Consider the following 25,193-nt stretch of genomic DNA (forward strand, 5'->3'; position numbering starts at 1 on the left):
TTCTCAGACACGTCCCTGCCACACTTCGCCTCCGTCCTATTTTCTCCTCTCAAACGTACCAGGCACTGAAACGGTCTCGTGCTCCTGCGCTGCCAAAGTTATTTGCATTCTGCTTGTTACAGCTTTAATTTAATCTGCCGTCACGAGCTGCGTGATTAGCATGCTGCCGCACAGCAGCTCAGGAGCGAGCCCGAGACATGGAAGAGGCTTGTGTAAGGGATGGGGCGGCACGTAACAGGGGCTGAGCTGAGCTTTTCCTGCACTGGCCTAAGATTTTTCAGGATGCAAAAGATATTCCAGGTGCAAAACAGCCCAGCGAGTGCCTGGGGAAGCGTTTCCTCTGCTGGGATTCAAGCCAACGCCGTGCTAAGTTTTCCTCCTCGTTCAGAGCCTGACACGTTGTTCACCCCTCTGAGCCCTCTCGAGCTATTTGGAGAGCTGTGTTAGTCATGCTGAGAAGGGCCCTGCCGATCGAAAAATAAACCTGCGGTCCCCATCGGGCTGGGCTTTGAAGTGCCGCGTTCCCAGAGTATTTGCTGATCGTCTTCAGATACATGTTGGCTCGCACCATGGTAACACTTTCATGTACGGTATCTGTTTCGTATCTCCGCATAATCTCATTAGGGATGCACAGCCAGAGTTACTTACTGACATTAGCTTTACTCATTAATAGCATTATTGGACTTTACCGGTAGTGTGCTAATGCTCAGGAGACTTGGTCCCGGACCAGTATCCCATTACACTGGATTCTGCGCAAATTAGAAACAAAACCCACCCTGGGATATTCACTGCGGTGGTGGCGTCCCTTAGGACTTGCAGATTTACATCACTCCCACCTTTTTTATGAGATTTTTGAGGAACAGGAGATCAGTATTTTGTTTCTAATGGGCGGCACGCTGACGTGGGAAGGAAAGGGGCACGATGGATTTTGCCGTCCTTACCTCCTCCTTCAGCCCCTGGAAGGAACAACGGCCGCAGTGTGTTCCCTGCACAAGTGTGCGCGGGACCCACATAAGGCTATTAGCGCGTTCTCATTAACCTGATCCCACCGAGACAAAGGGCCTTTGCCTCCCTTATGCTGAGGTGCTAAAACGTACAAGTTGGGGGGTAAGAAAAAAATACCTGGTGTTTTCTTTTGGCCCCTCGAGCAGCCTAAAAACGGCAAGAGGCGTCTAAACAAGGCGCTCCCTGTTCTTGCAGAGGAGAACGAGTTCATTCTCTATGCCACCCGCTACTCCATCCACCGCTACGACCTCGCCTCCGGCGTCAGCGAGGAGCTGCCCCTGGCTGGGCTGCGAGGGGCCGTCGCCCTGGACTTCGACTACGACCACAACTGCTTGTACTGGGCCGACATCACTCTGGACATTATACAGGTGAGCGCCCGTGTCACCGCGTCCTTGCACCAAGGCAGGTGTTGCGTGCACACCCTGAAATGCAAATATTTATCTTGGGTACTCCTCCTGCCTGCCCTGTCTGTTAGGGCTTGCCTCGCACACCTGACCGCGCTTCGCCTTGAGGCTGCGGAAGTTCCTCATCTTTTATCCTGATTTATTTTTTTTTTCAGCGTCTTTGTCTCAACGGCAGCTCCGGGCAAGAAATAATCATAAGCACCGGGCTGGAAACAGTGGAAGCTTTGGCCTTTGAACCTCTCAGTCAGTTGCTCTACTGGGTCAATGCCGGCATTCCCAAAATTGAGGTACGGCTGTGCCCACCCCTGCTACCAAGAAGTGATTATATCAGTGCATCTTTTGAGGTAGCCGGGACCTAAGTTGTCTGCCACCCTAAAATCTCACTGCTGGTGGGGCATTACTGAACGCTGACCCTCGTCCCACATCCCGCTTTATTGGATCTAAATGCAAACAGGGTATGATAACATTCAGCCCTGTGTACTTAGACAGAGATCAGTTCGTGAGGCCGAATCACGCAGCAGAAATGGGGGGGAAAAAAGCACCATCCTTGCGCAGTACGCATGGAGCGCTGCCGCAGGCGGCTGCTCGCTCAGTCACATGGAATTGTCCATAACTGCACCCATCTATCCTCTTTTATCGCCTGCCTCACAGTAACTGCTCCCTGCGCCCACGGCGGCTATTTTATTAGGGAGCAGTAATTACCTGCCACAGACTTCACGTAACTTTAACCAGTGCAATTGCCCTCCTCGATGCCCACAGTAAACACACCCCTCCTGGTTTTGGTTGCGACTCTAGGTTGCCAATCCAGACGGAGACCTGCGACTCACCGTCCTCAATTCCTCGATACTTGAACGGCCCAGAGCCCTCGCTCTGGTTCCCCGAGACGGGTAAGAAAGAAAGCATCGCAAATAATCTGCTGCCTTGCTATTCCCGTCCTGCACCGCCACCCTCATAAGAGGCGAACACGAGGGAGGGTGCTGCACCCTCCTGCACCTCCGAGCTTAGCAAGGATGGGGACGGGAGCGGTAGCAGGCAGTGCGGCTCCCAGTCCTGCATCCCTAAGGTGCCAGCCGCCTCGGAGCAGAGGTCACAAACTGTTTTTTTCTTTCGATTAAACTGCTATTTTCCTCCCCATACAACACATCTACCAGTAAATCACTTTTGCTGCCAGTAAAACTGGTCTGGTCAGTGGGGAAAGCTGCAGCGACGCGCGAGAATCTGAGCCGTGCTCAAATTCCAGCGCCAAACGCAAGTTACATCTGAGTATGGCTTTGGCGCGGCTGCTGCGTGCAAATGTAGCGCTGACTGTCCCGAGCTGCCTTCAGCCATATGTGCCAAAGCAAAGCGGTTCGACGCAAGGTAACCCCCAGCTGCACTCACAGCACAGAACCTGCAGCTAAATAAGCCTCTCTGCTGCTCGTAGATGTGCCAGTCGTGTTCCTTAGAACTGCAAAGAGCTCCCTTTCCAAAGGCACGTCTTGCAAGAGATGTGCAATGTCAAGTATTCAAAGCTCTGCTTCATAACCTGTTTCCTTTTGATGAGCTGTTTTGTTATTATTTCACATAACCTCCCTGCCTGTTGTCAGGTTGATGTTCTGGACCGACTGGGGAGACTCCAGAGCCGGCATTTACAGAAGCGACATGGATGGCTCATCGGCCGGGTGCATTGTTTCAGAGGGCGTGCGGTGGCCAAACGGCATTTCTGTGGATGACCACTGGATCTACTGGACCGAAGCCTACATGGACAGGATCGAGAGGGTCGATTTCAACGGGCTGCAGAGATCCGTGATCCTGGACAGTCTCCCTCACCCTTACGCTATTGCTGTATTTAAGGTAGGTATGCGGCGCCTCGTTTCTCATCAGCATGCGTTTCCATAGCAGACAGGCTCAGAGGTCATTGCGCTTATGGGGCGGGTAGTGGAAGAGCTTTGAGCACACTGGATTTGGGGGGTAGGAGCAGGCATGATGCTTGCTCTCTTTCTGCTCCGAGCAGAAAGGTGCCGTTGAAACCAGGCCCAACATCCAAGAGACGTGCAGCTTTCCGAAGCAGCTGCACTGCAGTATCTTCCCCAGATTGTTTGCCACTCAGTAGGCGTGCCTGCTGCTTCCATCCCTGCTCAAATCCCAGCTCAGGTCTTCCTCTACTTCTGCCCCTTGGGCTGGGGAGACTTTGTGCTCTCGATTGCCCGGTGTGTCCGGGTGGTTAGGGTGGCTTAGTGCAGGTACCCGCTGATGAGCGCGGCCCCAGCAGCGTGGCTCCTCGCGCTAAGAGCAAAGCCTTTGTTTCAGAATGAAATCTACTGGAACGACTGGTCACAGCTGAGTATTTTCAGAGCATCCAAAAACAGCGGCTCGAGAATGGAGATCTTAGTTGGCCGATTAAATGGAATCATGGACATGAAAATCTTTTACAGAGGAAAGACAACAGGTAATTGCATGAGTGTGCAGATGGTCTTTCCTGCAATTTAGAAATGCGTTCATCCCTCATTTCCACAAGTCCCCAGGCCACTGGGCCAGCCCGTCTCACATTTCGTGAGCCTGAATACATCCCCTTTCCTGCAGGATTTGAAGCACTCGGGAGCTGGTGTAAGGAATGTGTTTCATTAGTGGTGTGCTGGACTTCTCGGCTGCCACAATATACTCCCCATCAGGGAGGGAGTCCATAGGGCACTCAGATGTGGTGGTACCTCCTAGTTTGGGTCACAGACCACGGCCTTTCCATGCAAAATGCTGTACGGTCCAAAAAAAGTAGAGAGTCTCAGAGCTGCACCAGCTTTGTCCTCCACTCACTCGTCCGTCTGGCCTTCAGTCAGGTAGCAGCAGCCCCTGCACGGTGTACGCGCTGAAGGGACTGGCTTCAGCTTCAGATGGGTGTCAGACCATCAAAGGGCTTCGCTGGTCAGCAGCCTGCAAGAGACTGGGAAGCCCTTTAAGGCCCTTGATCTCCCCGGAGCAGACGGCTCTGTGCATTTCTAAGGGCAGCCTCAGTGCTCAGCACCACAGAGCTGGCTCCTAATGGGGCTCTGACCCCAAAGCCTGGGATGGCAGCTGAAATTGGGCTTCCCGTGGCATCTCCAGCCCTCCGTCCTGACTGTGTGCCCTTCCTCCCTCTCCTCGCGCAGGGGAGAACGCCTGCATCGCCAAGCCCTGCAGCCTGCTCTGCCTGCCCAAGTCCAACAACGGCAGGAGCTGCAAGTGCCCCGAGGGGGTGTCCAGCACCGTGCTGCCCACAGGAGAGGTGAAGTGCGACTGTCCTCATGGCTACGTCATGAAGAACAACACTTGCATAAAGGAAGGTAAAACCACGCTCGGTTCTTGCTGCTGCTTTACATTGAGAGGCGGCTTCTGCCCTTGCGAGAGGGCGGCTCAACCTTTCCAGTGCCCTTTGGGTGAGGAGGAGTACGGCCTGTCTTCTGAAAGCACAACGTCATGCCTCATGCCAGCTTGTTTTTGTTTTCCCTTTTGCACCAGAAAACACGTGTCTGCCGAACCAGTACAGATGCTTCAACGGGAACTGCATAAACAGCATTTGGCAGTGTGACAATGATAATGACTGCGGGGACATGAGCGATGAGAAGAACTGCCGTAAGTGTCCTGCGGTGGCATTCGCCCATCCAAATTTAGATGTCTGCTGTGTCGGCATTGCACCTGAGCCGATGGTCTGCGCTCCCCTGTAGTCACGGAGAGCAAGAGGTGCTCTAGGGGTGCGATTCATCTCCTCCTCGGGTACGCAGCTGCAGCTGGTGGGATGAGTCGTGTCCTGCAAGGGCCAATATTTCCCCTCTGACCAGCTCAGGTGTAAGCGTCTAAAATTCGGTGAGACTGATGCCAGCTCTCCCGTGAGGGAGCGTGTTTGTCTCTTGTAGTAATTGTCTTCTGAAGCTAATTGAGGGCACAGCAAATGCTGAGGAAAAACGTGCAGATACAAAGTGACTTTCTGGCTTCATGGGGGAGACGTGGGCCTTTTGTTGAACTAATAAATCAAGTTCACACATTAAGGATGGAGGTCACCTTTTCAAGTAAAATTAGGGACTGCCAACGCGTGCAGGAAGGGCAGATGTTACCAGGCATTGCAGAGCCTGAAGGGTTTGGATTAGCGCTCTGTGGAACAAGGGCCGGGTTTAAAGTTAGGAATCATCGGAGGAGCAGGTGTTCCTGGAGAGATGCCATTTATGCGGTTTTGTACTGATAAAGAGCTTATTTTCCTGCCAACATTGCGATACCAGTAAGCAGGGTCCAAGCCTGAGTTCGTTGCCTGGCTCTGGGTGAGGGACAGCCTCTGTGGGTACCCGTTCCTCTGCGTGGGTTTGCTGGGGGTCACCAGTTTGGCGCAGGGACCGGTTAGCAATGCTCATGCCCAGCTTTTCCCCTCCTTTGGCTGCCACTTGTGCTTTCGAGTCCCCTTTGTGGGGAGCGGGCAGCTCTACACCCTCGGCTTTCCTGCTCCCTGGCTGGGAGGCACTTGTGAGTGGACGCAGTGGGTGGCACAGGCTTCAGCCCTGGTCCCCTGACAGATAGCTAACTCTTCTTTGCTCTGCTTTACACCGAGTTCCTAATAATGCCATTAAAATGCCATAACAGTAACTCAGGCTGCACTGAGCAAAGCTCGCAGGATGCTGTCCCTCTCCCCTCGGTTCCCTGCACTAAGTGCATGCGCTCGGGCAGCAGGAACACATTGTCTAACCAGAACCTCGACTTCTTTCTCCTCTCCACCGCATTAGCCACCACCGTGTGCGACGCCAACACCCAGTTCCGCTGCCAGGGCTCGGGGACCTGCATCCCGCTGTCCTACAAATGCGACCTGGAGGATGACTGCGGTGATAACAGCGATGAAAGTCACTGTGGTGGGTGCCCTCACTCAAACCTCCTTCCCCGTCCCTCTGCAAGGGTGGAAAACCCAGCAGTGTTTCAGGCAGGGCGCTACTCGTAGACGCTGTAGGGCAAGGCAGTGCTTCACCAGATCTCCCTGTTAATCCTGGCTGCCAACCGCCGCCTCCCATCATTTAATAGGTACTGGGAAATGAGGGATGGGAGAAGAGAGTGGGGCTGTGCGCTGGTTCTCACCCTCGCTGTGGTCTGGCAGAGAGACTTTTGTGCCATTATCATCCAGCTCTCCTGCTCCGCTCCTTGGGTATTGCCATGACCTGAAGCCAAATATTCACTAGAGATCACAAGCCGACCTTGGGCAGCTGCCCAGCAAGCGCACAGGAGGCATGGGCTGCTCAGTGGTGTTGTGTTTGTGGCCATCCACCTCCGGCTCGGCGATTTGGAGAGGTGGGCTGCTGAATTGAAGGAGACAAGAGTCTGCAAACAGCAAAGCGATACCTTGTTGTCATTCAGGGCTAGGGATGAGGCAGGAAAACATGCTTTCAGGACAAGTCTGTTTTGCAGGGCTGTGTAGGCTGCCACCTCTGTGATATCAGCCTCTTCTGCTCGGTCAATAGCCCGTGTGAAGTTTTGCTTCTCCTCTCCCCTGTCCCCTCAGCATCTGATCTGTGTGTGTTTGTTTGCAGAGGCTCACCAGTGTAGAAACGACGAATTCAGCTGCAGCTCCGGGATGTGCATTCGTCTTTCCTGGAAGTGCGATGGTGATAATGATTGCAGGGACTGGTCCGATGAAGTGAACTGCACTGGTAAGCCCTTCGATGTGATCAATAACCTATTGCACACACTCATTACTTACAGCCTGAGGTGCTGCAAGACATCAGCCAATGTCTTGTGCCTCAGTTTCCCTGCCTGGCAGGGCAGCCAGGCAGCCCACAGCTCAGCTCATGGTGATGTAATGTTCCAAAAGCGAAGGGTTTCATTCCGCTAGTGCCTTCAACAGGCCGTAGGGCTTGCTCTGAATTTGCTGACTGCTTTGCGATGCTCGCGCAGCGATCCAGCTTTGCTTTTTACTTGCAAGAAGATTGCACCGACAGGCGTGCATTGCTGCGGTGGCCACCGGGCCACAGTCTGCGGCTGCCAGGCAGCCAAAGGATGCTTCTGCGCAAAAAGGGCTCCCTTGTTGCACGGAGCCAGCAAATAGGCCCATGTGCACTCATCGGATTTCACAGCTCACACTCTGACCGTTTTCTTGCCCTTAAATACGTTGCAGAAAACAGGCACGCTCTTTGCGCCTTCTCCACAATCAACTGATCTGAAGGAGGGGCAGATTTAGTTCGGGCAGTGGCTCCCTCTTCTGAGTGGCCCCACACTGCTCCGGGGGTTTGGAAATCTAAAGAGGGTGTCTTGAGTATGGAGTCACGCCTAGAAGATCCGCTCCTGTTTTTGCTTATGACTCATATTGATGCAACCTGGTTGCCAGAGATAGTGTTGTTCCTAGTTTATGCCTCTAGTGCAGCAAGGCCTACACCTGTAAGACTCATTCTCTATTTGCAGTTGAAAGTTAAAACACTGAACCGTCCTCAGCACCACAGTGTAATACCGAAGTCCTTCAGCAGTCGCTTAAAGTTAACAGACAGATGGAGCCTCATTAGATAAGGCAACAGATAACTATGTGTTGGTCTTTTCCACTAAAAACAAACAAAAACTCCAAAACCCAACCAACACAACCCAAAGTATTTGCATGAGAAGAGTTCTGAGAGTAGGCAGCGCTTCAGTCCATCAGTGAAAGACGTCATACTTGTAAAACAATAGAGGCGATATTTTAAGATAACAGCAGTGTTTTCCATGCCATGTGGAAAGAGCAAATGCACTGGTGGGCCAGGGGAGCCCCCCAGGGTACTGGCAGCAGCCCCGGAGCCACTGGGACAGACAGCGGGGCTTCCTGCTCTCGTGGGGCTCTGGCACGGGATCCAGGAGATCCCTTTCAGGCCTCCGAGCTCCTGCGAGCTCACCCCCTGTGGCATTTGCTGTGCCTCGAGCACATGGGGTTTATAGCGCAGCGCTGGGGAGCCTGGTCGTTAGTATTCCGAGTGCATGGCTATATAAGAAGGTTTAATTTATATTGGTATCACTTATCTCTCATATGAGTTTCTCTGTAGAGAATTACTACAGCAAAGGAACCTACTTCAGAAAGCATATCGGGTCTATAAAGCCTAAAGTTGAAATTATCTAAGAGGATCACAATTATTTGAGAAACATTTCATCTGACTTCACCGGCTGCAATTACTGCTCTTATCTAAAATAATTACATTTCACACTGAATACCAAATAGAATATTACTGCCACAAGATTGTAGTATTTTGAAATATCTGCAAGTGCATGTCACTTGCCAACCTAAAAATCCAGTAGCATGCAATTTAATTAAGTTGAACATTGCTTTTCTTCTCAATAACGACGAGTGCTCTCCTGGTTGAAGAGCGGTATTTGTCTGTAAAGTGACAGCACAGACTAGGCTTCAACCAAGACACCCCACAGGCAGATATTTTCGTGACAGGAGCCTAAGGAGAGCCAGGGCCCTACTCCCTTGGAAACCCAAAGAGAATTGTAGTTCTAATTTGCTTTGGCAAGAGGGAATAGCCTTGACTGCCTTAATTAAAGGCTGTCTCTGAGTCTGGCCTGCATGCTCCGCCAAGGCTCGCTTGCTCGCTGTGACGTTTCTTGCCATCTCCATCAAGATGCCACCACTGTCACCTTTGCCCACACACACCGAGGACTGAGATCAAAAGGCAAGAGGTTCTTGGGAGCTTTGTGAAGGCTCACTAGCCTCCGAAAGCCATCCCTGAGGCACGGCAGGCTGGTGAAGCAGCATGGCACAGAGAGGAAAAGACCATGGCGTGATCTAGGGAGGACCCGGACTCCTGGCAGCCTCTTGCCTGGAGCCCATGAAGTGGTCGCTTGTGCTTGCTACCTGGGCTTGGTGCTGGGACCTGCCACGGCGCGAAGTCCCGGTGCAGGCGGAGGGTGCTGGGCTGCGTGGCCTGACACAGCGTGTGCCACAGCTCAGCCCGGCGCCCCGCGCTCAGGCAGTTCCCCCCACTCTGGTTTCAGCAGTATATCACACCTGCGAGGCCTCCAGCTTCCAGTGCCAGAACGGCCACTGCATCCCGCAGCGCTGGGCCTGCGACGGCGACGCCGACTGCCAGGATGGCTCCGACGAGGACCCGGCCAACTGCGGTAACGCGCCACACGTGTGGAGGGGGCTCTGCCACAGGGCGGGAGGGATTTCTACAAACTCGCCGAGATAACCCCGCAGCAAACTCCGGGGAACGATCCCCATCCCTCCAAAAGCAGGCAGACACAGGGAGAAGGCAGCCGGGGCTTTTTGTAGCTAACTCAAGGCAGCTTAAAAAAAAAAAAACAAAAGCCACACAACATCTACCCAATTCTGAATTTCAGAAAAGAAGTGCAATGGCTTCCAGTGCCCGAACGGCACTTGCATCCCAACCAGCAAACACTGCGACGGCATCAACGACTGCTCCGACACCTCGGACGAGCAGCACTGCGGTGAGTACCGGGGCCAGGGGCAGCTGGCGGGGCCCTGGCAGCGAGGGCTGACAGCCTTCATGGCCTGCCAAAGCCCGTCTCCCTGGGAGAAAAGCCGTGGTGAGATAATGGGAAAGACTTAGTTAGCATTCACGAGCCCCCTGGGAAATCGGCTGGTCTGCGAGTGTCAGCAAAAGGCGCAGCAGGCAGGGCCGTGACGGACAGGGAGGGCGCGCTGTCGGGAGCTGTATTCAGGGGGGTGACCAAATCCTTCCTGACGCCTCTGCCAACCCGCTCGTACCCCAGCACGTTCTCGGCCTGTGCAGGGACAGAGCCCGAGCGATTTGTCTTGGAAACTTTCTGTAACTTGCTGAACTCCGGCCGCTGTGCCCAGGTCTGGGCAGCTGGCGGCATTGCTGCTGCCAAGGGCTGCGGAGGTGCCATCCCCTCTCCTCCTCACCTCCTGTTTCTCCAGAACCCCTGTGCACCCGCTACATGGATTTTGTGTGCAAGAACCGGCAGCAGTGCTTGTTCCACTCCATGGTGTGCGATGGCATCATCCAGTGTCGAGACGGATCAGATGAAGATGCCAACTACGCTGGTTGCTGTAAGTGTGATATTGCACATCTTTGCAAAAGGAGAGTGAAATAGACAATGAAACCAGAGGCATGGAGAGGAGAGCGAGTTCCCCATGGGACCAGAAAGCTGCCAGTTCTCCTGAGATGTGGCTTTGGACTGTAATGCTCTGCTTATCAATCCATGATTTCCTCTGAGTGTGCTCCTTCCCTCCTCCTCAGTGATGAGTTTCCCTCAAGTCCTTGATCTTTACACTAAACCTCTGCTGTCTCTCCATGCCACCCTGCAGCCCAGGACCCCGAGTTCCACCGGACCTGTGACCAGTTCAGCTTCCAGTGCCAGAACGGGGTGTGCATCAGCCTGGTGTGGAAGTGCGATGGGATGGATGACTGTGGCGATTACTCTGATGAAGCAAATTGTGGTGAGCAGTACCTCAGGGTCTCTTGTCACCGTAGCTCCAGCCTCCTTTGATTTTCAGGAGCATCGAGTACTGGCTTCTTCATGTTTTACACAGGCGCTCATGTGTGTACATGTACGTGAGTGGGTGTAGCATTCCACTTGCACATCGCAGAGGGTCTTACATAGAGATCAGTGTCATTTCCCCATATGGCAGGTAGGTAACGTGAAGCACACTGAAAATCCGATGTGGCTGGCACATCTTGTGGTTGACTAAGTGGTATGTGACCATATTTACTCCACATGTTCCCAGCCCAAAGCAGACAGGCAGTTTTTCCAGCCAAACTCAATATTTGCCAGTGTTCCCTGGGTAGCTGTAGGAGCTGTACCCAGCCAGACAAAGCAGCCGCGTCTTCATTTCAGAGTTGCAGGGTTTGCTTCTCCATTTTTGCAATGCTCTGTCTGAATTTCGCTGTCAGCTCTGGTTCCGAGATCATAGGTGGTGTCTGGCCATGAAGGTCCCAGCACACAGACAGTATATAATAGCAGTGGCAACAGGCTAGCGAGGGCTGTGAGGACTGGGGATGCTGGAGAAGAAGAGAAAGGACCCTGACCATGATGCTCAGGGGAATAGATAGCTGTAGCCTGGCCTGAGACGCTCCCACACCTCAGCCATACAGAAGACTGGTGAGATAACACTGGGGCTCACAGGACTCTCCTCTCATCGTCAGAAAACCCGACAGAGGCCCCGAACTGCTCCCGGTACTACCAGTTCCAGTGTGGGAATGGGCACTGCATCCCCAACCGGTGGAAGTGCGACGAGGAGAACGACTGCGGGGACTGGTCTGACGAGAAGGACTGCGAGGGTAAGGGCACAGGACTCTGCCCGTGGCAGCCCTAGCCGAGGCTGGGCTGCGGCATGCTGAAGGACCGCTCTCAGCATCTCAACCTTCCTGCAGGGCTGCTCAGGACAGCCTGCACCAGCCCCGTGCCTCCAGAAATCCCCCATGAATGGGCTGTGTGTGCACACTCATGCATCTTTTTACTCTGTGTTTTTAAAAATCCTGCTTAGGAGCTGTGCAGATACAAGGCAGGTGAAAATATTGGGCTTGTAATATTCCTGCGTCCCTCCGCTGATAGTGGCTTTCAGTCTGCTGGGAACAGGCACAGCTTAGAGCCCGTACGCGGGAGCAGGCCTCTCGGATCAGCTCTGAATGGTGTATTTTTAGGTTCTCCGGTCCATCCCGTTACTACATCGATCCCACCGACGTGTTTACCTAATCACTTCCGTTGCAACAGCGGCGCCTGCATCATGAACAGCTGGGTCTGCGATGGCTACAAGGACTGCACCGACGGCTCTGACGAGGAAGCCTGCCCGACCTCACGTAAGCTTTTCTCTTCCTCGCGCCTTTCCTTTTTCTGTAGGATCACATCTGCCAGGACTGTCAGGTCTTTCAGTCTCGGGGCCTTGCCAGATACCAGGGCTGAGTTGCACCGTGGTGCAAAAGCCTACCGCCTCCTCTCTCCTGGGGTCAGACCCCCTGCCACCAGCTGGGACGGTGCTCCAGCCCCACAAGCGACATGAATTACTACAGGTCCCTGCTCAGATGAGGTTGTTCAAACCCGATGCCGTTGTCTCAGATTGTGTAGCGGCATGGAGAGCAGGGCTGCAGGGTGGGTTTCCACCTGCGCTGAGGGTAAAAGAGGGGCTTTTCTTGCTGCCGTCCTCGCTAAGGGTTGCCGAGCTCCGAGCCGGTGCAGGACGTCTTCTGCAAACCAGTTGCTTTTCCAGCCCTCTGCAGTCAGGAGAGAGGATGGCTTAGGCGTCATCCCAGCAGAAGCCATCTACCTGCTAGATGGGAAGAGATTGCCATCTAGTGGAGTCGGGACCTGGGGACAGGTTTTTGGTGTCCCTCCTGGTGGCAGCAGCAGCCCGGCCGTGCCTTAGGCGGTCTCCTCACTCCCTGGCTGTCGTGTGCAGGACCCAACGTGACGGCCACCTCCCCGGTGCTCCCGGGACACTGCAGCAGGTTCGAGTTCGAGTGCCAGCAGCTGCACAAGTGCATCCCCAACTGGAAGCGGTGCGACGGCCTGCGGGACTGCCAGGATGGCACGGACGAGAGGAACTGCCGTAAGTGCGGGGTGAGGAGAGCGTCTTGCCTGGCGCTTTCCCTTGGGAAACTATTTGTCAGGATGGGGGTGCCGCCGAGGAGTTTTATTGCTGGTGAAATCCTTGCAGTAAATGCAGCATTACAGTAAAAAAAGGAGTAAAAATCCAAAACAACCAGTGCCATTCCCGTTAGAAGTCCTGTGGTTGTTTTTAGTGGGATAAGCTCCAGGTTCTTCTGATACCACCACGACAGGAGATGCCATCACAATGAGATAGCCCTATTTCTGACACTGTGCCTGGGCTCCAGCCCTGATGTAAAGCCACCCCAGCATCGTCCCTGCTTTTGAGGCAGCAATGCCAGCAGTGGCATCGCAAACAGCCCAGTGCTGGTGAGGGAACATTCCTGCCCCAAGTCCTGAAACCTTCCTGCCTCTTTCAGCTACTCACAGCACCCTGTTGTGCCCTAATGGTTATAAATGCGAGGACGGAGAGGCCTGCATTATGGTGACAGAGCGGTGTGATGGATATCTGGACTGCTCCGACAGCAGTGATGAGAGGAACTGCACTGGTAAGCAGCAGCCCTCTCCCGTTTCTCATGCCCTGCTCTGTGTTAGCACGCAGAGGTGATTTCCCGGATACATGACCATTCAATTCACAACATCCTAGACGTATCTGCCTCTGTTCAATTGTCCCAGCTACCTCCTTACCCATTAATAACCAGCCAGGACAAACTTTCTGGCTAGTTTCTACACTGACAATTTGTCTTCCAGCAGCCTCACACGCAGAAAAACAACTTTAGGACGGGTAAGAGCAAAGCTGTCTATTTTACACGGCCCACAGGTGAAGCAATAGTCTCCGGCTCTGTCCTCCTTTGCAAGGTGACCCTGGGAGCCACGGCGCATGCCTGAACACCATCACTGGTCCTCCCACGCTGGCCTTTGGTGGCCCCGCGGAGGCAGGCGGGACGCACGCCGCAGCCCGCCCTGGGCAGATAATGGTGATCGATCGCTGTCTCTGGCCAGCCATGAGATTCAGCTGCTTTTCTACCCAACTGCTTGGGGAGTTGAGCATCAATCAGGTTTTAGTTCTTTAATTAAATATTGACTGGGAGAGGCTAGCAGGTTTAGGGGAGGGAGAAGGAGCTGCCGAGATTCACAGCTTGGCTGCTATGCCAAAGGGAAAACCATCTCTTTTCCCTCGGATAGCTTGTCTTGCCGTGCCTGTCTGCGGACCCGCGTGCCTGCTGGGTTTCATTTCCAGTTGGGCAGGGAAAGCGAAGCAGCAGCGGTTTGGCTCTGCTCGGTTTCTGTACAGCACTGGGAATGAAGCTGAGCACCCAAGCGGGGCCAGGCCACGGCGTTTGGATGTGGGTTCCGACACACGGTACCCAGAGGGAGAGAACAGGGAATGGATTTGGGCTGTTTCAGATAAGCACCCCGAGTCCCCACCGCTGGGTCTTACTGTGCTGTTATCCCCTAAATGCCTCTCCCAAGGTCAGGCAGCAATTCAGGTGCAGAGCTGGCGTTCCAGGCAATCCCCAGACTACTGCTTTAACAACCAGCCTTCGCTTGGGTCCTTCTGCTGAAGGCAAGATGCGATAAGGAGAACCACGCAGAGAAAGGCCCTGGATGGCTTACAGTGACGGCACAGATTCGTCATATGAGTAGAAAAGTGACTTAGCTTGCACTGATCAGTTTGCACTCGTACACTTTTGGGGAGAACTAAGAGCACCGGGGGTACATTCATGCTCTGAACTGCCGTCTGAAGAGCCCACTCTTCTCCACTGATAACGCCTGCCTAAATTACACATCTAATTTGAATGCTGCAAATACTCTCTTCGGTCATCCTACTGCTTCTACCTCCCCGTGTTGTTTGTGCTATGAACATCACTCCTGTTTCTGTTCTGGGCAAAGGGCTTGTTTCCCTCCCATAGACTAACTTTTCCCGTTGCCTGCTTAGATGACACAATCGTGTACAAAGTCCAGAACCTCCAGTGGACGGCCGATTTCTCTGGCGATGTGACTCTGACATGGGCTCGGCCAAAGAGAATGTCCTCGGCCTCCTGTGTCTACAACATCTATTACAGGTACGCTGCGCATTACACTGCGTGACCCATTGCTATTCGTATCAAGTAAAAGACAGGAGAAACACAGGCATGGTATCAGTGCGCGCATGTCTACAGCAAAGTGCAGTTCAGAATCAGGCCTGAAAGGCTGAGGACTGTGCAATCTAGTTCTGCTTGGATAGTCTTTGTACTTGGTTGCAAAGGAGACCCAAAATAGCCGTAACCAGGGGGCATTTGTAAAAAGCTGTATTTATTTCCTCCAGATTGTTTACACAGACAGTAAAGTGGCTATATTTGGGCTTTTTTTTCTGCTCGGGTCTTGTCTTTGTGGGACGGCTAACAATGAGAACAAAGTCAAGAAATTAGAGCACAGCAGTTATAGAAAGCCTCAGAGGACGGTGCTTATAAGTCACTAAACTATGTTTAGTTCAGGCTTTCAAAAAGCGTCCTTTCAAGCAGGTGGTGTGGCTTTACTGAAAAGGAAACTACGCAGCAAGCTCTTAACATACAGATAGATGGTTTCACCCTTTGTTCCTAAACACTTTCCTGACTGGAGGGGTGCAACTCTCTCATGCAGGACGGTCGGTGAAAGCATTTGGAAGATTTTGGAAACCCACAGCAATAAAACCAACAGCGTTCTGAAAGTCCTCAAGCCTGACTGTACCTATCAGGTGAAAGTCCAAGTGCAGTGTCTCAGCCGAGTCTACAACACCAACGACTTCATCACCCTCCGGACACCCGAAGGATGTAAGCGGACCTGCATGGCTCGTATCGGTGACTGAGGCATGCTGCTTTGGCCAAGAAAGTAGATACCACGGAGGTATCCCCATTAGGAACAAAAGGAGTCTTTCCACAGGCCTGGGAATTGTGCTGGACTGGGAAAAAGGGCTGTGGGTTCCCTGCCTAGAGTCAGTCCTGCACTGAGTCACCAGCCTGCCCTCTTTCTTCCCCGTGATTTAGTGGTTTAGTATCACTGGGAAGTTCATCTCTTGGTACAGTGCAGTGCTGAGCCTGCAGGACTCTTCAGTACTGCACGCAAGAAGCAAGATCTTTCTAGCTGCAGAGTGGAGGTCAGGTTAAGGGATGAAATGAAGAAAAGAGCTTAGCATAATCCTAGCTTCACCCCAGTTAGAAAAAACCCCTTTACTGCTCCAGAGCAGGAGTGAAAGGGACTCGGGACACAACTGTAGGAAGAAAACCTCTCCCGTGAGCCAGGACCACGTGGCCATTCCCCCTTTATCGCAAGATTTCAGGGAGACCCTGGCCTAATCCTGCTTTTCCCTGTGTGATCCGGACACACAACTGCGACCGTCACTGACACCTCTGTTTCTCTCCCCAGTACCAGATGCTCCTTTTAACCTGCAGCTGTCCCTGAAAAAAGAAGCTGAAGGAGTGGTGTTTGGCTGCTGGAGTCCCCCCGTGATCGCCCACGGCCTCATACGGGAATTCATAGTGAGTCCTGCTGCCCAGCGGGGCCAAGTCTGGACTGGTGGTGGGATGGGGAAGGCTGCTGGGGGCTCACGGCAGCACGGCCTATCTGAACACAGATATCTCTGCAGAGGGGTCAGGCCAGGAATAGGACAGTTTGTAGAAGAAATCTGCTAAGAGCATTGGGCAAGTTGGGAGCAGAAATGCCGCAGGGCTCTAGGTAGCGACAGAGCCTTCAAGTTCATAATTTCATTTCCGGCTCCCTTTCTGAGCTGTTGTACGTCTTTCTACTGACCTTTTGACACAGAGGGACCTGTCACCTCACGGTATTGTTGACTGTGGAGCCCTCATCCCTTGTTTTGGTGCTCCTAGGTGGAGTACAGCAGGAGTGGATCCAAGGAGTGGTCATCCCTTAGAACCACCAAGAACTACACTGAGATCCAAAACTTACAGGTCAACACGTTATACACTGTTAGGGTGAGTACGTTTACAGTTCCATCTCATTACTTTTCACTAAATGGTCTAAGTCCTGCACAGTCAAGTACTTGCTAAAAAAGTATGTTGTTCAAATCCTGCCCTTTAATGACAACCCTCAATGGGGGCTTGGCATTTGCACTGCTAGTGTATATAGTTTCAAGGCCCAGATTAAGGCCCTTCATTTGCACCTTCCCCCAGAAGGCCCGGCTGTATTATGAAATCTGCACTACTAATTGCCCATTCCAATGTCACTGCAATTGCACCTGATCTGGGCCAGAGATAAATTTGGTCCTGACTGTATCACTGGGAAAAAGAAGCAGATCTGCCTGTGGGGAATGTATGCATATGGGAGAAGCTGGGTAATTATAGACAGAAGTAATAAGAATAGGAAATGAAAGTCTGCACAGTGTGCCCTGGGAAACATATACTCTGCCATTGTCCATCCTCCCTGTGCTGAATGAGCACAGGTTCTTGGGGAAGTTTGCTGGAAGGTGGCATAAACCTCTCGCCCCAGCCATGAATCAATATTATTCTCACACTTGGTTGGAGTGAGTCTTTCCTTCCTTGGTATTCCTTCCCATACTAATCTGTTACTGAATAACTCTTTGAAACTGGATTCGGTGCTCACATAGAGTTCCCTGGTGCGGTTCTTACCTACACTGCAGCCTTCACAGTCCAAAGCTCCTTATCTTGATGGACTCCTCAAAGATCTCATAAGAGAGTGGTTATCTGCAAAGAGGATGCACCTCCCTCCTTTCAGATTCCTTTAATTGACTTAAAGTAGTCTGCTTTATCTCTGTAATAAGCATTTTATGGCCAAGTAATTAAGCTATTGTTTGCTTCAAAGTCCTTTTCCCATGAGCTCCGCCACGTCCGTAACCTTGCTCTAACCTCGTTCTGTTTGCATTATACAATGTTGGCGGGGTACATTTGTTCATATTAACTAACCCTCTTATTTGAAAAGGTTGCTGCGGTAACTAGTCGAGGAGTGGGAAATTGGAGTGATTCCAAATCCATAACCACCGTAAAAGGCAAAGGTAAATGTTGTTGTTTCGGTCGACTCGGACCACATATCAAAAAGGCAGCATATAAGCCCGAAGTGTTAGCATCAGCATGCATAACCACCTCCTCGTCCTTCATTCTTCCCTATTGAGCGTTTTACACTATTTAACAACTTTGCCGTACCATTTCCCTTAACTTGAGCTGCGTCAAAGTTCAGTGGCAAGTCTGAACAGGTCACCAACTCTTCCTCTGAACTCTGTGGCACGTAGGATGGATGTACTGCCCTGGAAGCGGGTGAGAAGCCTGTCCAGAAAGTGCCTTTCTCTGCTGGACTGCAGATGGATTCCCTCTGACTTGTGTAGGCTAGATCCTACCTTTGGAGAGGCGAGACACATTACCGCTAAACTCCTTCACTATCACTGCCTGAAAGGATGCTTTCTGCACCCTCTTAGGTTATAATTATGATGGTTTCTGCATCTCATGTAGGTTAGACCACTAAAAGACCACTAAGACTCCCAGCAACTATCACAACATTACAGTCTGACAGTTGATAAATTCGAACAACACAGTAAATCATTTCCTTCCAAACTGTTTTTAGAAAAGCCTTTTGAAATCGTTTGTATTCATGCCAAGTTTTCCTTCCAAACCTATATTCGGATGTCAAAATTGTCTGCTAATTTGTTAGATAAAAGTGCGTCCTCACTATGTTAACAAAGGAAGGAAAGAAAACACCATGCTACTCAAGTTGCAGGATTCAGATAATATGAAGTACATGAGTACCTGATGGTTAGAAAAACAGAGGTAGAAAGAATCGTAACAACTTTCCCTTCAGGTTTTGCATGAGCGTTTGGCAGCTGGCCCCACCAATAGCGCCCGACCTCCCTCACCAGGAGCCACTAGCTGTGATATGAACTTGTCCCACTGAGTTCAGAAGTAAATACCTGTCTCCAGAGCTCTTTGTGTCCCGCCTGTACTGAGCCAGGCACAGATAAGGCAGCTTTTAGGTGGCTGAAAAAATGACAGAGGTACAGCGTGTCGGTGCCTTCTTTGAGCGGCGCGTGTCTTAGAGACAGGCAAGGTTGGGGCTGGAAGATGGGGGGATTCCTGGTCCGAGAGGTGATTGTCATAATGGAAGCCTGTATTTTACCTGTCCCCTCTCGATTAGTATTTGTATTTCTTTGAGTTGCGCTAACAGCTGTTTCTCTCTTTCCTTACAGTCATTCCTCCGCCTGTCATACGCATTGAGAGCTACAGCGAGGACTCCATCAGTTTCAGCCTAAAAATGACTACTAATATTAAGGTAAAATTTCAAGCTTTACTTCTGAAACTAGAGTAAAAAGGCCTGCATTGGGTAAATGCTAAATACTGGATGGGATAAGCTGTCACCTATTTAAGTATTGCAATTAATTTTTGAAGCTAGTTATTTCACGCCAAATCATTTCTTTCTACCCATAAACCGCCCTGGCACTCTTAATTAGGATAGAAAACACAATGCAAAGACTTTCAATGGCGAGTTTTTCACTGCATGCAAAACCAGCTGAACTGATAGTTCGTATTGTGTGCCCTTGCTGCTTGACAGGTCAGCGGTTATGTCGTGAACATCTACTGGACATTTGATACACACAGGCAGGAAAAAAGGACTCTGATCATAGAAGGAGAAAAGTCCATCCAGAAAGGTAAATTCTGTGCAAAGAGTAAAATTCTGCTTTAGTCAACACCCAACGGAAGGTTTTATGGAAGGCTATAGGATTTTTATTTCTTTTTTTGCAACTGAGCAGTTTGGTTTTAGGAAAACGTAAATCTTGGGAGGACAAACCAACAAATCCTTGACCTCTGTTCTTAGGACTTGGAGATTTCAATCGTATTTGGGATTTATCCCCCAGAGCTGCACTAGCCTTTTCTCATCACACAGGATTTTGTGTGTGGTTCCTTATCTACTCTCCAAAAGGTCAACAATTTCTAGGGCTTGCATACAGTACACGTCCCTGTTAATCAAAAGTCTGTTTTGGAAAAATCTCTGGTGTGCACAGTCTAGATATGGGAAAGTATAGGCTAGGTTAGATACCAGAGTCCCAGGTGCGTCTGTATGAAGGAAATTACTCAAAATTAATGAAAACACAAACCAAGAGATGTGGGCTCCTGTCTAACACTTTTTGATGATGCTGACCATTTCCTAGTGCTCTCTCCCTGCCATTGCAGTCCTTTGCCTCACCTAATAGTGCATGTTTCTCTTCTTGCTCAGTGGCAAATTTGACAGCACACACCCCCTATGAAATTTCTGCTTGGGCTAGGACGGAGCTGGGTGACAGCCCTCTGTCTTTTGTACATGTGGTGACCAGTGGGACAAGACCTGCATCGCCAAGTCTCAAAGCCAAGGCCATCAACCAGACTGCGGTGGAGTGCAGCTGGACCGGACCAAGGAATGTCGTAAGGCACCGACTCTCTTTTCTCACCAGCCAAAATAGGGTCTAGCTCAGGGCCTCAAAACACAAGAAAAAAAATCTTAAAACAGGGTTATTAGTTGGGACTGAGTTGTGAGAACCTGAAAATTTTACGCTCAAAAAATGAGGGAAAGCACCTGCTTCCCCTTAAATAGAAGAAAAGAAAACCTTCATGTTGTCTATTTGTTCAGACACTGCTCCAGGGGAGAAGTGGCTGAAATACAGATAGCATGATGCTCCAGTAGTCTTTCAGTTGACTGCTGTGTTATCAGAGCTGAGCCCAGGAATTTTGGGGTGGGGAGTGTGAGCGGACAGACTGAACCGGAACGTGGCCAGGAGAGAGTGCTCAGAGGAAAAAGGGTCTTTGCGTCATGTCCCTGAAAAGCGACAGCCAGAGAAAGTTCGGGTGGGAGCCCTGGCCCTTGCCAAACTCTGTACCGTCCCTGTTGTGCTCTTCCTCCGCAGGTCTACGGCGTCTTCTACGCCACATCCTTCCTAGAGCTGTACAGGAGCCCTCACAACACCACCACGACCTCCCACAACATGACTGTGCTGGTGCAGCAGGATGAGCAATACCTGTTTCTGGTAGGCTCCTTTTCTGCTCCCCTTCCTACCTGTGCTGCGGGCTGGAGCTTGCGACCGAAGGGTGCAGGCACAGTATTAACCGCTGCGTCATCCCTTCAAGGTCCGTGTGATGTCTCCCTACCAAGGGCCACCGTCCGACTATGTTGTGGTGAAGATGATCCCTGACAATCGGCTTCCCCCTCGGCACCTCCACTCGGTGCATACCGGAAAGACATTCGCCGTCATTAAGTGGGAATCGCCCTACGATTCGCCTGACCAGGACATGGTAATATCTCACAGCGCCTTCTCCCATCCTTTTGCACACAAAACCCTCCCTCAAAGACAGATCTCCACCCTGCTGCCGACGGACAGCTGAGTCTGAGATCAGGTCTACCCTCCATCTAAATAGTTGTCGTCAAGATGCTGACACCTCCGGGACGTGCATTTCCTGCCTTCACATTAGCGGCCATTAGCTCAGGACTATAACATTCAATGCTGCATTTAAAAAGAATCAGGTCTGGGATATCTGTTGCTGACAGTCTGAAAGCGAACTTGTGCATGTGCTAAAACACCGTTCTGGGCTTCGGCTTTGCCCCGGAGCCCCAACAGAGCCCACAGGTCGGCAGGACAAGCGTGGGCCCAGCCGGGCTGCGGGCTCTGCCTCCCACCCCGGCGCAGCCCCAACAAAGCCCGGTTCTGTTTTCTGGCATGCTGGCGTACCGTCAGGTCTTGCTCCATTGAAGGCGAGTCATTTTCTCAGCAAGCTTTCCGCTCCTATTCTGGTCCAGAGAATTTAACGGCAAAGGTATAAATCTTCCCGGCAAAAGTGGAAACTTTGACAGGGCAGGAGTTTGCATTGCATCCTTGTGATTCATTAAGAAATACAACCTGAGATTTTCCTCCTGCCCTCATCTGTTCCAGTAACTGCATTTTCTGTATCTGTAAATATGGATCTTGGGCAGGGATCCAGTGAGTGCAGCAAGAGGCTTGAAATCTTGCTTCCTGGGCTTTTTATAGACTGCAGGCATGGTTTAATTCAAATTTTGTCCCCCACCCCATCTAATGTCCTATCACTGTATGAGATTGCTAGCAAGCTGCAGGAAAGTAAGGTCTTTCACCGCGTGTGCCTTTCCTCCTCCTCCAGTTATATGCCGTCGCTGTTAAAGATTTAGTAAGAAAAACAGATAAAATCTACAAAGTGAAAACCCGGAACAGCACGGTGGAGTACACCATTAAGAAACTTGAACCAGGAGGCAAATACCACGTGATTGTTCAACTGGGAAACATGAGCAAAGAATCCAGCGTGAAGATCGGCACAGGTAAAGGGAAGAGTAGTGCTGGGCGTGTGCCGGGGCGAGTCCTTGCCGCAATGTCCACTAGAGGGAATCCAGCACCGTCCCTCCCGCCATCCATCCCACCCCTGCTCTGGCTGCAGGCTGCAGTACTGTTTCTGCATCACTTCGTCCTCTCCCACAGACAAAACCCAGCTCCAAGAGGCCTCCCCTGCTGCTCCCAGGGAGGAGAGCTCCCAGTTAAATGCCCGAACAACAGCAGCGGAGAGGAAGCCTCCCAAACGATAACCGGGGAGTTTGTCTCCTGCCTAGATGGAGCTGGGAAAGACACCTGTTTGGCTGTGTAGACACCATCAAGAACCATTATGGTCCTACTATAAAAACCCACTGAAACCCACTGAACCCAGATTATGTGCCACAGTATCCTCTCCTCCAGTACAGCCCTTTTCTAAGCAGAGTATTGTGCCGATCCCTAAAAAATACTAAGTCTCAGAAGTGACCCCGTTGCTGTTTCTCAGCCAAAAGGACATCGTCTCCAGTGTTAAAATCTAACCCGCCTGCCATTTTTTCTCATTTGCAGTTCCACTGTCTGCACCAGACGCCTTGAAAATTATAACAGAAAATGACCACATTCTACTTTTTTGGAAGAGTTTGGCATTAAAGGAGAGTAATTTCAATGAAAGCCGGGTAAGTTGCGCGGTCTCTCCTGACCTACAGGCAGTGTTTCAGAAAAACCTCCTTTCACAGACTCTTTAAAAACCACCAGTACGTTCTGGTCCTCCAAGTGTCCTTGATGAGCTCTGTGTAGAGCTCACTTCAATTCCTATCATGACTAAGGCGCTCAAGCTGATAGATCCAGTCGGTCACCTTTTAGGAACATAATTATCCTCTTAGAAAAGGTCAGTTGTCACATGCAAAAGGACTGGGAATAGGACACTGCCCCGCCGTGCCGGGAAGCACATCGCTAGCGTCTGAGACTTGTCATTATTTAGACTTTGATAGAAAATCTGTGACACATTCTCTGTCAGGGCCCGGGCAGGTAGCAAACTACGCCAAAAAAGCCATGACGGTTACCGGACTCTGTGTTTTGGGTGGTCTCGGGTGGATGCTAAGAACGGAGTGAACCAGACAGAGCGAAATTGTCTCTCCTCCCTGGACTGGCCAAGGTCAATGCACACCGACAGATGCCTGGAGGAGGCTCCACACTGCTCTCTCCCAGCTGATAGCCCAGTACGTTGCATCAAAGCTGGATTCAGGAGGAGAAACAAATTTCAAAGCCCTATCAGAAGGAGCAAACCTGACCTCTGCAGCCGAGTGATTTGGGGTTTGTGTCTTTGTTTTCACAAAGGGTTACGAGATTCACATGTTTGACAGCTTGCTGAACATCACAGCTTATCTCGGGAACACCACAGAAAACTTCTTCAAAGTTTCCAACCTGAAGATAGGTCACAACTACTCATTCACCGTTCAGGCCAGGTGCCTGTACAGCGGGCAGATGTGCGGTGAGCCGGCCACGCTTCTCTATGATGAACTAGGAACTGGTAAGTCCCTGGCGTTTTCCCCATCCTCCTTCTCAAAGACTAACGAAAGCCTCACAGACTCCTGGAGAAATGTGCTATCAGTTGCTAACGGCAATTCTTGCCCTCCCTCATCTTAGGTGAAGACTCCTCTGCCTCAAAAACCGATAGACCCACAGATGTCGCTGCCATCGTGGTACCAGTGCTGTTCCTGCTGCTGGTGACCCTCGGGATTGGGTTCGTGGTGCTGTACATGAGGCACCGACGGCTGCAGAACAGCTTCACTGCCTTCGCAAACAGCCACTACAGCTCCCGCCTGGGCTCGGCCATCTTCTCCTCGGGAGATGATTTAGGTATGTAGCCCTTGGTTTCATGCCCAGCCTTAAGGATGTGAAATCGGTGCGAGACCTAACTTCTCCATCATGCTTGGGGCTGCTTTTGGCATTAGAATCTCTATGGATTCGTTCCTCTTCCAAGAGTATAAAGCTGGCCCGGGATAAATGTTTTTAGGAACTTAAACCACCCCATCCCTAGAGGACCAGGTTGGACGGGGCTTTGAGCAGCCTGGTCTAGCGGGAGGTGTCCCTGCCCATGGCAGGGGGGTTGGAAATGGATGATCATTAAGGTCCCTTCCAACTCTAACCATTCTATGATTCTATGAAGGCAAATCTGTTAAAACCGAATATAACAGATACAACAACCAGGTAAGAGCACGAGCGAGGCCATAATATACTGGGTTTGAGGGCAGTTTGGTGGCCAGCTTCAGTAGCCGGTTTCCTCGTGCCCCATGAAACGCTGAGGGCAGCGTAACAGAGCTCTGGGTTTGTTTTTCAGGAGATGAGGATGACGAAGCCCCAATGATAACTGGATTTTCAGATGATGTTCCCATGGTCATCGCATGAAGCGCATTTCTGACTGTAAAAACCAAATGGTGTAAATATTTTATTTGATAAAAATAGTTGATTGTTTATTTTAAAAATGCACTTTGAGTTGCAATATGTTATTTTTATATGGGCCAAAAAAATTTAAAAAATACACTTTGTAGTAATCAACTGTGAATTGCAGACTAGGTTGGTTTAGTAAGAAATTGCTTTGATTTAACATTAATTTAGTCTTACAAGGCTATGCTTGCTGGGCATGCTTTTAAGTCTGTGAGATATTTTACGTTGACTAAATTGGCTACTCATTTTATTTTTCTAAGACGAGAATAAATTTATTTAAAAAAAATAATTCAGGAGATTATATATGTAGAGAGAGATAAGTAATATAGTCCCTGAAGGTTTTGCTTTTACTTAAAAAAAAAAATCCTTTGGACTTTGTTTTATATGAAAGTATTTTTGTTGTGTTAATTTATTGGGAAATCTGCTTGAGACCAGGTTTCCAAAGTCGTCAGACATTGTACACATTATTGTGTAGAACATGTGCCACTTTATCTTGCAAGGCAGTAGTATCTTGGCATCCCCATCATCGTTCTTGCCATGATAATAAAAATCCTTATTTTTACATATTTCTCCCCCTTATTAAAAGACACAATCTTTTGGCAATC

At 50.8% G+C, this 25,193-nt stretch overlaps 1 protein-coding gene across 3 annotated transcripts in view; it reads left to right on the forward strand.

Annotated features, from left to right (window-relative positions):
* Positions 1 to 24,877, forward strand: part of SORL1 (sortilin related receptor 1) — a 48,840-nt gene extending 23,963 nt beyond the window's left edge. For 2 of the 3 annotated variants that reach the window (XM_054223076.1, XM_054223074.1), the window contains exons 17-48: positions 1,201 to 1,373; positions 1,565 to 1,696; positions 2,205 to 2,296; positions 2,996 to 3,242; positions 3,699 to 3,837; positions 4,532 to 4,705; positions 4,881 to 4,994; positions 6,131 to 6,253; positions 6,923 to 7,042; positions 9,345 to 9,470; positions 9,693 to 9,800; positions 10,255 to 10,386; positions 10,645 to 10,776; positions 11,483 to 11,617; positions 11,981 to 12,136; positions 12,733 to 12,882; positions 13,301 to 13,429; positions 14,821 to 14,947; positions 15,504 to 15,673; positions 16,266 to 16,378; positions 16,727 to 16,831; positions 17,796 to 17,868; positions 19,051 to 19,133; positions 19,413 to 19,509; positions 20,076 to 20,260; positions 20,740 to 20,859; positions 20,960 to 21,124; positions 21,983 to 22,157; positions 22,711 to 22,817; positions 23,479 to 23,671; positions 23,788 to 24,000; positions 24,482 to 24,877. In XM_054223076.1, the coding sequence (XP_054079051.1) occupies positions 1,201 to 1,373; positions 1,565 to 1,696; positions 2,205 to 2,296; positions 2,996 to 3,242; positions 3,699 to 3,837; positions 4,532 to 4,705; positions 4,881 to 4,994; positions 6,131 to 6,253; positions 6,923 to 7,042; positions 9,345 to 9,470; positions 9,693 to 9,800; positions 10,255 to 10,386; positions 10,645 to 10,776; positions 11,483 to 11,617; positions 11,981 to 12,136; positions 12,733 to 12,882; positions 13,301 to 13,429; positions 14,821 to 14,947; positions 15,504 to 15,673; positions 16,266 to 16,378; positions 16,727 to 16,831; positions 17,796 to 17,868; positions 19,051 to 19,133; positions 19,413 to 19,509; positions 20,076 to 20,260; positions 20,740 to 20,859; positions 20,960 to 21,124; positions 21,983 to 22,157; positions 22,711 to 22,817; positions 23,479 to 23,671; positions 23,788 to 24,000; positions 24,482 to 24,549 (4,376 nt within the window). In that variant the 3' untranslated portion in view covers positions 24,550 to 24,877. The remainder of the gene's footprint in view (positions 1 to 1,200; positions 1,374 to 1,564; positions 1,697 to 2,204; positions 2,297 to 2,995; positions 3,243 to 3,698; positions 3,838 to 4,531; positions 4,706 to 4,880; positions 4,995 to 6,130; positions 6,254 to 6,922; positions 7,043 to 9,344; positions 9,471 to 9,692; positions 9,801 to 10,254; positions 10,387 to 10,644; positions 10,777 to 11,482; positions 11,618 to 11,980; positions 12,137 to 12,732; positions 12,883 to 13,300; positions 13,430 to 14,820; positions 14,948 to 15,503; positions 15,674 to 16,265; positions 16,379 to 16,726; positions 16,832 to 17,795; positions 17,869 to 19,050; positions 19,134 to 19,412; positions 19,510 to 20,075; positions 20,261 to 20,739; positions 20,860 to 20,959; positions 21,125 to 21,982; positions 22,158 to 22,710; positions 22,818 to 23,478; positions 23,672 to 23,787; positions 24,001 to 24,481) is intronic. The other variant, XM_054223075.1, reaches the window with a different exon arrangement.
* The last annotated feature ends 316 nt before the right edge of the window (positions 24,878 to 25,193 follow it).

The sequence above is a fragment of the Rissa tridactyla genome, chromosome 17, assembly GCF_028500815.1.
Source record: "Rissa tridactyla isolate bRisTri1 chromosome 17, bRisTri1.patW.cur.20221130, whole genome shotgun sequence".
NCBI lineage: Eukaryota > Metazoa > Chordata > Aves > Charadriiformes > Laridae > Rissa > Rissa tridactyla.